Consider the following 14,709-nt stretch of genomic DNA (forward strand, 5'->3'; position numbering starts at 1 on the left):
AGAGGTGTAACTAGCTATAACCTAGGGTTGATCCACCATTTTTAACATAATGAAAAATATGTACAAAGTCAGAAATATGGCAGTTGTGTAAATAGAACTTTAAACTTTTGGTTGTTTTTAAAGGGGTTTACCTTAACATACTTTGAATGGTTTTACACTAGTAATTTTGGGGCCCTTTATAGCTTGTTGTTCGGTGTGAGCCAAGGCTCCGTGTTAAAGGCCGTACTTTAACCTATAACGGTTTAATTTTTAAATTGTTATTTGGATGGAGAGTTGTCTCATTGGCACTCACACCACATCTTATTAAATATCTATTTGGACAAACTTTCTGTTGATTTGTTAAGGACCACAAATCAAAGGCTTTCTCCTGGATAGGTCAGATAGAAAAAAAAACAGTTTTGTGTCCTATGAAGCAAAAACAAATACTGCCCATAAATGCCATCGTACATTAGGTTTCAACTTCCTCAGGCAAAGTTGGCCTCAGATGGATTTGGCTGCTTTCAGGTTCTTTGTTATTAATAGTTCTTTATAGCTTTTGGTCCTTATACATCCTTGGCTTTCAAATATTCGACTTGAGAGTTACTGGTAAAGATAAATCCAGAATAGCGCCTCGAACAGATGACATTCATATACATCTGATGATGGACAAGCAGTCCCAAAGGTATCATCTGCTCAGTAGTCATGACTTCGGTACTGACATGATTCATAACAAATTATCTAATATTGTCACTGATGAGTCTTATGTAGACGAAACGCGCGTCTGGCATACTAAATTAAAATCCTTGGACCTTTGGTAACTATTGCCCGTTTTGAAATTTTGAAATTTTACGGAAACTAAGGTTTCAAAACTGAGAAAAATTTAGTCTTCGATGGATTTGGCTATTTTAAGTCCATTTTGGTTGATATTTTTCTAACGTTTTCGGCCCCTATACAGTCTTGAATTTCAAATATTAAGCATTGAGCGTAACTAGTGAAGGTTAATTTTCAAAAGCTCTTCAGACACATAAACTTTCTACCTCAGGCATAGATTATCTTAGCTGTATTTGGCAAAACTTTTAGGAATTTTGGTCCTCGATGCTCTTCAAATTCGTACTTTATTTGGTCTTTTTAACTTTTTTGGATTCGAGCGTCCCTGCTGAGTCTTTTGTAGACGAAACGCGCGTCTGGCGTTTACTAAATTTAGTCCTGGTATCTATGATGAATTTATGTATATCGTGTTGTTTCATTTTTTTGACTGTAAATATTTCGATGAAAACAGAAAACTTGGTATGTTAAATTTTTATTTTCAAAAGATTCATTTAGCTAACCACAGGAATATTAAGATTTTTATTTTCTGTATCTATGTATAATTACATTTTATTAGAGATAATTAAAGATGTATAAATCTATAGTAAACTGTTTTGTCGTATTTGTTAATATCTTGTCGTAAAAACAAAAACGTCAGCAAAGTTTGATCAAGTTATCGTCCTGCTTCTTCTTGTGAATATCAACTAAAATATAAAAAAAAGAATAAAATAGCGTTTAGTAATGATCAATTAGTATTAAAAAAATTATAAGATGTGGTATGATTGCCAACGATTAATGTGGTACCTTACACTACAGGGAGATAACTATGTAAAATAAGATAAATATTTTAATCACATTGTATTGTTAAGTAAATATTAAGCTTCTCAATGATCAAAATTAGTATTTTTCAAACTGCTATGCATTCAACAATTTTTTTTCGAGGAAGTTTTTTGAAACTTTTACATTTTTTTCAAATGGTCAAAGTAAATATTTCTTCATAATTTTATGAAAATTAAACGAGCCAAATTAATTTTAGTCAAGGTTTTGGGTACCACCTTAACTAACAAAAGAAGGTCAAGGACAAAGATCTTATTAAGCCAATGGCAGTTGATGTATCTCCGCTGCATTTTACAGCAACCATCAGAAGCTATATGTAATAAGTAATAATATCAAGATGGAGTTAATGTCGACTGAAACTAATAGTAAGACCCCACAGTGTTGCGAAGCAAACATTTCGTTATGTTAAGCTTATCATGATTTAGTTCCACAAGGTTTGCACACATCGTAGACATGCTGGCAACTCTGATATCTGTAATCGAATACAGTACCGACAGCACAGTTGTACTTAAATTGTCTACCATAGTAGCACCAGATATATCCCCTGCAGCCTAGTGTAGGGTAATACTTATTCATCTTCCGGCTACATTCAACGACCTGGCATGTCTTTTTGTTGAAACCATATCTAGCGTTTGGGCAGATTCCGTCCTTTATAAACCTTTCGCCCTTGCAAAGCATGTACCAAGGAGATCCTGCTCCAGTTTTCTCTGTGTGAGGATTGGCACCATCTGGATACCCTTCACAATTTGGATGATGCAACTCACAGGGTGGGCCAATATTTCCAGCGCCAGGATAGGAACGATATTGACCTGAGAAAATCAAATAATGAAAAAATAATTAGAAGTGATTTTAAGACAACTCTTTGTATATAAAGATTAAATGAGAATGTCATTCATGATAATATCCGATTGAGTTAGCCTGTTAAGTAGGATCTGTTTACCATTCTTAGTACCTAGATTCAGCCCATAATTTTGTTCAAGTATCTGTTACTCTGTCGGGGCCTAATATAGCTGACTAGGCGGTGTATGCTTTGCTCATTGTCAAAGGCCGTATGTTGGCTTATAGTTGTTAATTGACAGTCATACAATATCTTCTATTTTCATATATAGTTATCTATGCTCACTTTTTTCGATTTTTGCTATGGTGTTGTTGTTTCTCTTCGAAAAATTAATTTTGATTATCCTTTGAGTTTCTCCTGACTCTTTTTTTTAATTCAGACTGATGTACCTCCTACTTATAGGCCTGGCAGGAAGATATTTTTTAACAATAGGGTATAAGATTTTGCAATACATATATAAAGGCAGCAGTAGTATACTGCTGTTCAAAACTCAAAAATCCATATATATCCGTGATACAGTGTAACGTGAAAAAGGCAATGTAGCTATTTTAATGAAAATGTTGTGTCACTACTTTTTTGTCAAATGAATATTATGATTTTGTGTCATGCATTAATACTCTTCTTTTTCGTTGTTATTTGTAACGAGTTCACGACCTTTATTTATTTCTGAGGACATTTCATCTTAATAAATTTGATTTTTTTTTTTGCCAAGAACGTCGAGTGTCAAAATGTAATGATCGGATTAATGTTCCTACCCAAACAAGTGCGTTTATGCACAATCGATAGTCATGCTTGGGATTAACATAACACAATTATTTGACATTTTGTGAATAAATTGAAACTATAAAGAAATAATATAAAAAAACCAAGAAAATTCAGCACAACATACGTACAGTAAGATTTAAACTCTATCCTGGATCCACACTTGACATACTTGAAGTCTCGACATGTGTTCGTCTTTGTTGAGAATAATTTCGGATACGGACAAATCTTCGATTTAGCAGGATCAGAACAGTCGTAATACAGATGACAAAATCCAGAATCCGGAAGTAAACCCGATTTCCTCGTGGAACATGCCTGTTGCCTTTCTGGAAGGTAAAAAAAAATGCTATGCTATTCCATACGTAATATATCTGTATAATTAATAAATAATAAAAAACTAAGAAAATGCACCACAGTGACTGTTTGATATAATATTGGAACTCCTTTTTCAATTTTTATTATTAGTTACCAACATTTATGACTATTTTATGTTCTAACATATATAGACATTTACTGTTTAAAATTCCAAATGAGATAAATTATAACAATAAGTACGTGATGTATAGTGTGCTATTCAATACAACTCAGCTGACTGAAAATTATTTAAAAAAATGTTTTGTTATCCATTAATATTCCTCAATTACAATTACATATGCAGTCATCCATTTTCTCTACATATGTACTCGTTTATCATTTAGGTTGATTATTTGCTATCAATTTGCTGCGTCGATTCGAGCCAAACGCGCGTTTGGCGCAAAACTAAATTTTCAATCCTTGTATCTATGATGAGTTTATTCACGATACCATTTGCATTGATGTAGTTGAATTCATTATATGTTTTGATAAATAAAGAACAGCTAGTTAAGATAAAAGAAAAATCATAAAATCTGATGCACTTCAGTTTAATATTATTACAAGATCTCTTCCTTTTCTATAATCTATTGTTATAGCAATTATGGTTGTAATATGAACCGTATGTTTTCTTTTGTTTTTCGAGTTTATTGACTGCTGATATCTGATATTTAGCAAGGCGTGCAATATAATAGGAAAGCAAAGTATGGGGAGCTCAGACCAGAGCATCTCGGAAGATATTATGACATTAACTAAGACGCATCTTCGGAATAATAGAATATTAAACAACATTAAGGACGGACACCGGATTGTAGGTAAGGGGCGTGACCCTCAATATGCTGAGCGTATAGAGTTGTTTTCTTCTGTAATTGATCAGAATATATCAGTTTCTATTGAGGTGGCCACTCCCATTATAGCATTGTCATAATCTGCAACTTAAACTTAAACCAAAGACCATGTGATTTTTCAACAAATTTTAACAATGTAGACTCAAGTTAATAAAATAAGGGGAGCCAAGGACTATTATATAAAGATACAAGGAGGCCTTTATATTATATAGGAAGCGTAGGTCCTTATGCCCCCCTCACCTTTTTCTCTCCTTGTGCCTGTGACACTAGATTAAACGTATTCTCTTCCATTTTTGTTGTGTCTGTTTTATTACCATGTACATGATATGTATCTTGTATAATTATTAGCATGATTGAATGTTGATTCACTCAACACTTGGACTTACTCTGTATTATTTTGTCAAAGCACATTAAGCAATCGACAATTCATAATTCTAGTACTAGTAGTCGATTTTCCATGGTTTTATTTTTTTAGAAAGGTCGATATACCTTCAAGAATTTTTTCATTGATTTTACATTTTATATCTTAAATACGTTGAACATCCTATTGGCTTTGAAAGAGGTAATAAAATATGTATGTTTATCGAAAAAAAGATTGTGCTGCTATCCATCATTGGATGCTAAGATCAATTTTTCTTTTTCTCTTTTTATTTTGGTATTTAATTTTTATTGAATACGTTAAATTGCCAATGACGTGTTATTACTTGTATTGATGCTTTAATACTTACTTTGTAATTTCCGTAAACATTCAGAGCTAGTGGTCATTACACACGATGAACCAGATAGCTGTAAATCATTCCTATGTCGACAGGAATAGACACGAGCAGTCCCTCTACAATCAATCGATGTTGCACAATCGTCGCTCGTGACCATACCATTTTTTGCTATATGTTTACAATATGAAGAATCTAATTTAACTACACTTGGATTCAAGAACATATAGGAAGAACAAATCCCCAATAACAAAGAAAATGTTTGTATGAGTAATACAGCGCAAAACAACTTCATCTTTTAAAGATCGTACCTTCTGAAATGTACGTTCACCAAAAATGACACATTACAATGTATATTTCACAACAGCTTGTTTATATAGAACTGAAATAGTCACGTCATCCATAGATTAAGGAATTGCGAACTTTCAACGAATTTTACAGCATTGATAAATCCATAAAAATCGATTTATAAACAGCGCATTATCTGAGAGGGTAAACAGGAATCTGTCATTTTAAATTCCTGACCCTACTACCTTAGTCCTATTACCTTTTTATCATTCTTAGAAGACAATCGGTCAAATGAACTTTACATTATTTTCCTATTTTAACCTCTTCCCCCGATTTATTATCGATTTTTCTTTCTGTTCCATATCTTTTTGTGTCCCTCCCCCTGACTGCAACTTACCTACCCCTCATTTACTAATAACCCAATCCAACTCCTCATATGTATTTGATTTTCTTTAGAAAATTAAAAAATCTCTATTTGTACAAATGTTAAAAATAAAATATAAAAACGTACACATCTATGATATTTTTACCTGGGAATGAGGGGCTATTCAAATGAAGGGTTGAATTTTGTTGTTCAAATCGAAAAGATACGTTTTGATATTTTTCCAACTACTAAAATCTAGTTAATGATCTTTTGCATCAGAGCAAAGCGAAACTGGCCATGGAATTGTTCGACTCTGTTGACCGACTTGTATTCAAATATAATACTTTTAGTATACTCCGCTAATCTTGTTTTTCATTAGCTTTTGGTGAGTCTACTACCATGTTTTTTCTTTTAATATCTTAACCATTGATATATCATATGAACTTTTCATTCTTCACGAGTCTGTCAAAAGCATGTAATTTAGTGGCTTTTATTGGGTGCTGTCAGCCGTATTTTTTTCATCAATTGTTTAAGAAATAATTGTTGCTAGCTATACTTTATTGTAGTTTTAACATGGGTAGGCATTATATTCGTGATTATTTTTGCCCGAGCGATAGTGAGGGCTATTGCATCAATTAGTTAGATTCTGATTAGGACAATTAAGGTAATTTCTATGTCCGATGTGTATAAGGGTAAAGCAATTGTGAAGGCTCTTCCATGAATCACCCTTTTCTGTTTGTAAAGAAGCAAACGGCTGATTTCAGATGAGGAGTATTTGAACAGCCAGCATGAACGGTTGTCGTATCTAGGTCAAATATGTCAATTTCGGAATGCAACACAGTCATAATAAATGAATTAGTAGCAAAATGTGCATCGTTTAAGAGATTTGAAGTGTTTTAAGTTAAAGAAACATATTAAATGCATACCAATTTGATAAAATTCATTATTCTGCAGTAGTCGATTTACGCATGTACAAAACAAAATTATTGGATTTAGAGCATGGGTTTATTCATAAAGCGAAAGAAGCACGTTAATTAGAATTAGGTATAAATTAGTTTTCTGTTATTGTAGATTATTTCGAATTTTTTTGGGTCAAATGTCTATTCCAAGGCAGAAACATGACAATTGTTTTCCAGTCGTTCCGTTGATTGATACCGTTTGAGTTTGTCAGTTTTTATCCACTTTTCCTTTTTGAATTTGCTATGGACTTCGGTATTTTTGCCTATTTTGCAAGATTTTTACCTTCGTTTGTTTTTCTTTTTAGACAAAATATTCGTTCAGTGTCTTTTTTTGTAGCTGAATTTTTATTTTCTAAAGTATACCAAATATTAAATGTTGATTCAATAGTGAATCATAAAAATTAGGTTTGAGCCTACTTAAAACTAACCAGGATTTTGTAATGAGGAATACATGTACCTTAATAACACCAATTCTTATGTAATGGAATTTGATGCGACTGTCATAAAAGTGAGAGGTTTAGGTAGCTATAAAACCAGGTTCAATCCACCATTTTCTACATTAGAAAATGCCTGTACCAAGTCAGGAATATGACAGTTGTTATCCATTCGTTTGATGTGTTTGGACTTTTGATTTTGCCTTTTGATTTTTGATTTTCCTTTTTGAATTTACCTCGAAGTTGAGTATTTTTGTGTTTTTACTTTTATCTTTTCTTAACTTCACTTCAATAAAATAGAACAACTGATGTTTTGCTCTATTCCTTCACATTTTTAGAACAACTGTACAATAATACATGCCTACTATGCATACTGTTAAAAAAGAACGTCCATACGGATATATAAACCAACATTGGTACAGTCAAACTGATACTTTGTGCACAATGACATCATTGTAAGACTTTTATATTTGAGTTAGTTTCGATTTATATATCATTGTGTAAGCTATTCATATCGACAACAACTTTAAAAGTAGAGATAGAGTATGTCTTTATTCAAGTTATATAACATGTGTAAGTTAAAAAAACCAATGAACAACCTTTATATATATATCACACATTTTAAACTACAGATATCAATTCTAACCTTGTGATACAAAGGAGTTACTTAAAACTTATATCTAGTATGATATATCATAATATGTATTAAAAGAGAAAATAAAATTATTTCTTTTTCATCATATATTTATTTTAATTTTTAGCAAAATCTTATTTCGGTTTCCATCATTATTTGGGGTTTTCTTTCTTTCCTTGATATCATTTTTATATTTTTTTCTTGTTTATGCAACTGATTGATAAAAAAAAATGAAAGGGTATCAGAAATTGTAGTTATTGAGTCTGAAACAACATCAACAGGTATGGGATGCCAGGAGATATTGGGTGGAATTGGGCAGATAAACTAGATTCATTTTATTTTTGTGGAAACTAATAAAAAATATCGTATACCATTTAATGTATAAAAAATGTCTACAAAAATGTTTGTGCTAATTACTAAAAATGTATATAACATATATTGAATAAACATTTTTATTGTATATTTTTAAAATTCCTCTGTTTAGAATATGTATAATGCTGGAGGATTTTACCAATAAAGATATAAGTGTAAAATTAAAGATGACAGTTTTGTCGCATTTCTTAAAATCTTGTAGTAGAGATGAAAAGATATTCACGAAAACTTTTTCCTCGGCAGAGTGAGATTAGGAAATATCGTCCTGATTCTGTCTTATTCTGGTTTTCAACTGAAAGAAAAAAAAACTCGACTATAAAATAGATTAGTATTACGTGGAATATTGACACTCGTTATAAACAAATAGGATATAATTGTCATTGACAAACTTGTATGCGGATCAATAGACAAAGGTTTAAAAAAGAATATATTCACTAACAGTCTTTATTTTATGTATCGGTCTTTAATAGTACAGCATTAATTAAATGTTATGTGTGATATGTTAACCAGGTAAATTTAACATGTCTTCTGTTCAGATACGGAATCAGCAAAAATAAAAACGATAATTGTTCTGATGAAGGTAACGATGGAAAAGCGATTCGGAGACACACAACACATACAGTGTTGTTTTCATTTTTATTGCATTGGGTCGAAATCGCTGCTGGTGGATTGTCAATCAACGTGGTCAGTACTTCGGTGCTGGTTTGATTTATAACAACCCTTTCCTAAATTATATGTTGATAAATTTATAAATTGTCAGGTTAAAAAAAGGTTTCAACTTCCTAATGCAGAGCTGACCTTAGATGAATTTGCCTATGTTTTTATACAGCTCTTCAGCTGTTTTTGTTTTTAAACAACATTGGCTTTCAAATATTTAGCTTTAAACGTTCCTGATGAAAGTAAATCCGAAATTTTTACCTTAGTTTTATTTCATTTGTACAGCATTCTGGTGGATTATCTGTCCCCGGGATATCATCAACTCAGTAGTCAGTACTTTGGTTCTGACTTAATTTGTCAAATAAAGGCAACAGAAGTACACAGGTGTTCAAAAGTCATAAATCAATTAAGAGAAAACCAATCCGGGTTACAAACATATAATGAGGGAACAAATCAACTATAAGATTGGGGGGAAATGAACAACAGGAACACTTAAGAGCATCACAAACAAACGCCAACATACATAGAATGAACTATTCGTTAACAACTGCCATATTCCTCACTTTTTACAGGACATTTTAAGAAACAATTGTGGGCTGAATCTGGTTTTATTGTTAGCTAAACAAACCTTTCTTAAATTGTCCGTTTATGAATTTATGAACTATTAAGAAACTTAAGATTCAAAAAAAGAGGGACGAAAGATACCAAAGGGACAGTCAAACTCATAAATCTAAAACAAACTGACAACGCCATGGCTAAAAATGAAAAAGACAAACAGAAAAACAATAGTACACATGACACAACATAGAAAACTAAAGAATAAACAACACGAACCCCACCAAAAACTAGGGGTGATCTCAGGTGCTCCGGAAGGGTAAGCAGATCCTGCTCCACATGCGGCACCCGTCGTGTTGCTTATGTGATTACAAATCCGGTAAATAGTCTAATTCGGTAGGTCAAATTCATGAAAGGGAAGGGGATTGTAGTTACGACGTGAGGAACATATCCGATATCATTTGTGAAATGGTTATTCCATTACGGTCAACCAACTCGTGATGGCGTCCGTAAAATTTACGAAGGGATGATTTCAACTTCACCATTTGGAACTCTTGATTTAATAGCTTCCTTGTGAGCAGTAACCCTCTATCAAGAAAATCATTATAGGAAATGCAAGCACGGGAATATCGTATCAATTGAGAGATATATACCCCGTATGCAGGTGCAGCTGGAATGTTGCTACTTAGAAATGGAAAGTTCACAATTGAAAAGCTGAAATCATCTCTTTTGTCGTAAAGTTTTGTCTTCAACTTAGTCGTGTAATGTTGACCTTAGATGTTTTAGATATGTCCGATTTCTGTCATATAACGCTTCTAGTGTTTCAGTTTTTATACATCTTTGGCTTTTGAATATACAGCTATGAGTATTCCTAATGTAGTTAAATCCAGAAAAGTGTTTCGAACACATGAAATTCATAAAGTGTTGTTTTAATTTTTTCTAGACGGTTATATATAGTCTGATGAAACAAATCAACAAGTAGTATGTCTATAGAAAAAAATAGAGAATACGACTAACATGCATACTGATTATCATGTTCATGATTGAAATGCGAGAGAGGCAAAGATACTAAGTCAAAAATAAACTGACAACGTCATGGCAAAAGGGAAACAGAATGAAAGACAAACAATAATATACAAATCACACCAAGAAAAAACTAGACTAAAAACACAAACCATACCAAAATACAGAGGTGATCTAGTACGTAAAATTCACCGTATATTCCAAAAATTGGTGAATCATTATAGCTACTCATCATTGTGATGTGCATATGTTATATATAGGTATGGTATCCTTGAAAAGCGGTAAAGGGTCCTGGTTTTTTATTAACCTATTCTGCATGTGTTTTGGTCTATATGTTATGCTAAGCTTACCATGACTGGGTTCCACAAGGTTTACAGACATCGTAGGCATGCTGACAACTCTGTCGTGTGAAATCAAACAAAGTTCCAATAGCACAATTGTATCGGAATTGTCTCCCATAGTAACACCAGATATATCCCCTACATCCTAGAGTAGGGTAATACTTATTTATCTTCCGGCTACATTCAACGACCTGGCATGTCTTTTTGTTGAAACCATATCTGGCGTTTGGACAGAGTCCTTCTTTTATAAATCTTTCGCCCTTGCAAAGCATGTACCAAGGCGATCCTGCTCCAGTTTTCTCTGTATGGGGATTGGCTCCGTCTGGATACCCTTCACAATTTGGATGATATAACTCACAGGGTGGGCCTCGAACCCCATGTTGGGGTGGATAGTATTGACCTAGTATAAACAAATAATAATTTAATCATAAGTGATCATTATAGTATTTTAACAAAATATGTCGTTTAATTTTTTAAAACAAAAAGTCAACGAAATCACATTACTAGTATACAATTAACACAAATTTAGTCAGCCTTCTCAATGTACCATGACAGGTTTAAGAAGAGAATGTCCTGGGGTTTCATCGCGTAAAACTGACAGTGTTTGTTGCGACCCTCTCGAAAGCGCTTTTTATATTTTAGATCCGCACCATTCTTTATATTAAACTTATTATCTTGTCAAATTAAGTGTCATAATTGATTACACAGATAATACTGGTCAATGTTTTATTTTGTATACGGAACAGAAAGGTTTTAGCTTACAGTGTGTGTTGCAATAACAAGACATATCAAGCAAGCATAGCTCCGAATATTTTATGGTAAATTACTTAGTGTATTTACCTTTTGAATAGGATTAATAAAGAAAGTTTAACTTTTATTTGACATATTTGGAGAGTCCAAAAATTTATTCTTTTTTTTTCATTAGACAGCATATGACATTCAACTGGTAACTTTAAAATATGTGTAGAACTTCGAATGGTTTACTTAGTATTTAGTGTTTAAAACTGTCTTCAAACTTACTGCAGTATGTTATAATTTCTTTATTTTTAAAACGCACAAATTACACTTATAAGAGGGCCAAATGCATGACAATTACATATAATAACAATAATATAATGACGACATTAAAATTGACATAAAAAATAAAAATATACAAAAACATTAAACACAACAAATGACCTAAAGTGCCCCCTGTCCTCAGTTCCATATACTTTTTAATAAAGGAGCCTTAATATTTCACTTGCTGACTAGTGTTTGGATTATGTATATATTTCATTTCATTATAAGAAAAATCTTTGTATTGAGTTTTTTAATCATTAAAAAGACTTGTCTTAAATTATCATTTATTTTACATATTAGAAAGAAATGGGATTCATAATCTAGAACTTTGCACTTATTACAAGTCTTTGAGGGCGTGGAATATTTTTTATATCTTCCAGTTTCAATAGCGAGGGAATGATCACTTATTCTAAATTTGCATATTAGTGTTCTTGTATCATGTTTGGGTATGTCAAATAAACTATAAGATTGTTGTTGATTTTCGCAAACCAAACTTATTATGCCTGTAAATCTTATGATATTTTATGTAAATTGCTATACGTAACATGCGTTTGCTTGTCTTGTGGTGAACTACAACAACCGGAAGGTAATAATTCTTAAAATATGTTTGTATTATACGTTTGTCAAATCTCTTGAAATACAATCATATAAAGTAGAAAATGGAGTACAGCTCCATGTTTGACATACTTACAGTAAGATTTAAACTCTATCCTAGATCCACACTTGACATTCATGAAGTCTCGACATGTGTTCGTCTTTGTTGAGAATAATTTCGGATACGGACAAATCTTCGATCTCACAGGGTTAGAACAGTCGTAATACAGATGACACAATTTCGAATCTGGAAGTAAGCCCGTTTTTTTCTTTGAACACGTTTGTTGTCTTTCTGGAAGATAAAAAACATTACAGTTTAAAAGGAATAAATCCCGGTGCCATAGGTGTAATTATTTGATAAAAGGTTTCTCAATTGCTGATTGCACACATTCTGGGATGAACAAATCAAAAGTATACTAATAACAACCAGGTCTAATAACTATGTCTTCCTTTTTTATCAGATGTTTGTTTGACGTGTTTGATGCAAAAAACTCATTCATAACAAGATACTAATTTACGATACAAAGATCATGTATATATCCATTGATGTTCAAACTTGATATCAAGGGAACATTTTGTGGACCATTCTTAAGCTTGATATAATAACTTGGATGATAACCATATAGTAGTCAGCACTTTTTGTGCTGACATGAATTATCATTTATATGGTTATATTCATAAATTAACCATGTTAACTGTTTACAAAATTTAGAATTTTTGAAATACTAAGGCTTTTCTACCTCAGGCATAGATTCCCTTAGCTGGATTTGGCAAAACTTTTAAGAATTTTGGTCCTCAATGCTCTTCAACTTCGTACTTTTTTTGCCTTTTTAACTTTTTTGGCTTCGAGTCTTTTGTAGACGAAACGCGCGTCTGACGTATATACAAAATTTAGTCCTGGTAGCTGTGATGAGTTTATTAATAACAATGACGCCTCTTTCCTAATATTCTGTGATTATCTATTACATATGCAAGTTCTATACATTTATTATCTTTTTCTTTAAAAAAAATGTCTCATGATTCATGTTTTGTTTTGTTAACTTACCTTGTAATTGTCTTGAACATTCTTCAGATCTTGCGGTTTCTGAACACGTCGAACCATTCAGTTTTGAACCACTGTAACGGTGAAGACAAGAAACAAAGCGTGCAGTCCCCCTACAATCAATTTTGGCTCCACAATCATCGCTGGTAACTAAGCTGTTAGCAATATTTTGACAATATGAAACATTCAATCTGGTTGTCCTTGGGTAATCAAAGAAGTTTGGCATACGATTAAAACCATAACCCCCTATAAATGACAATGTTTGCAGGAATAGTACAACGCAAACATGGCAAAAGAACTTCATCATTTAAAGATCGAACCTTCTGAAATGTGCATTCACCAACATGACACATTACTATGTATATTACACAACAGCTTGTTTATATAGAATTGAAATCGTCACGTCATCCCTAGATTATGCAAAGGCAAACTTTCAAATAATTTGACAGCAGAAAAATCCAGTTAAAAATATTATGCAAATGGTGTTTGGTTTCCTGTTTTTGTTATGGGAAACGAACCTGACGTAAGGATACTATAGTATCTATATGTCGGTTTATAATTACAGTGACAAGGGAGTGACGAACTACTTGTACACAGAGAGCTATATGATTATATTTTTTATTTCATTCTGTTTGATATGGGGAAAAAAATAACAAATACACGCTTTTAAATTATTTAGATAGAGGCCATACATATAAGGGAATTCTTTCTTTTTTTTAGGTGAGGGAAGGGTCAGTTCATCATTACACTTTTTGTGCTGACATGAATTGTCATTGATATGATTATATCTATAGATTTACTGTTTAAAATTTTTTGAAATTTTTGAAATACTAAGGAGTTTCTACCTCAGGCATAGATTACCTTAGCTGCATTTGGCAAAACTTTTAGGAATTTTGGTCCTCAATGCTCTTCAACTTCGTACTTTATTCGGCCTTTTTAACTTTTTTGGATTCGAGCGTCACTGATGAGTCTTTTGTAGACCGTCGAAACGCGCGTCTGGCGTATACTAAATTTAGTCCTGGTATCTATGATGAGTTTATTTGTAATGAACAAACATGGAATTCATTATTTGTGGCTACTCTATTCGTGAAATACTAAAACCATCAGAAATATCGATTACTCCAAAGTTAATTTCAAATTTTAATTTGTGTTTGGTTGATCTTGCTTCGAAGTGCAATACATATCATTACCTATAATTACATGTATGTTTCATTTAAATCCGTTATGTTGATTGGCTAGTAGAACACTCCAA

The 14,709-nt window shown here is 32.4% G+C and overlaps 2 protein-coding genes across 2 annotated transcripts; both read right to left on the bottom strand.

Moving 5' to 3' along the window:
* Window positions 1–2,032: 2,032 nt before the first annotated feature.
* On the bottom strand, window positions 2,033–5,462 carry LOC134707962 (uncharacterized). Its single transcript, XM_063568147.1, has 3 exons — window positions 5,151–5,462; window positions 3,355–3,549; window positions 2,033–2,432 (listed from the first exon to the last, which is right to left on the bottom strand). The coding sequence occupies exons 1-3, from the start codon at window positions 5,428–5,430 to the stop codon at window positions 2,038–2,040; spliced, it is 870 nt and encodes a 289-aa protein (XP_063424217.1). The 5' UTR covers window positions 5,431–5,462; the 3' UTR covers window positions 2,033–2,037.
* Window positions 5,463–7,713: 2,251 nt separating this feature from the next.
* LOC134707964 (uncharacterized) lies at window positions 7,714–13,925 on the bottom strand. Its single transcript, XM_063568149.1, has 4 exons — window positions 13,461–13,925; window positions 12,513–12,707; window positions 10,772–11,162; window positions 7,714–8,478 (listed from the first exon to the last, which is right to left on the bottom strand). The coding sequence occupies exons 1-4, from the start codon at window positions 13,762–13,764 to the stop codon at window positions 8,475–8,477; spliced, it is 894 nt and encodes a 297-aa protein (XP_063424219.1). The 5' UTR covers window positions 13,765–13,925; the 3' UTR covers window positions 7,714–8,474.
* Window positions 13,926–14,709: the final 784 nt, after the last annotated feature.

Source organism: Mytilus trossulus, chromosome 2 (genome assembly GCF_036588685.1).
Source record: "Mytilus trossulus isolate FHL-02 chromosome 2, PNRI_Mtr1.1.1.hap1, whole genome shotgun sequence".
Lineage (NCBI taxonomy): Eukaryota > Metazoa > Mollusca > Bivalvia > Mytilida > Mytilidae > Mytilus > Mytilus trossulus.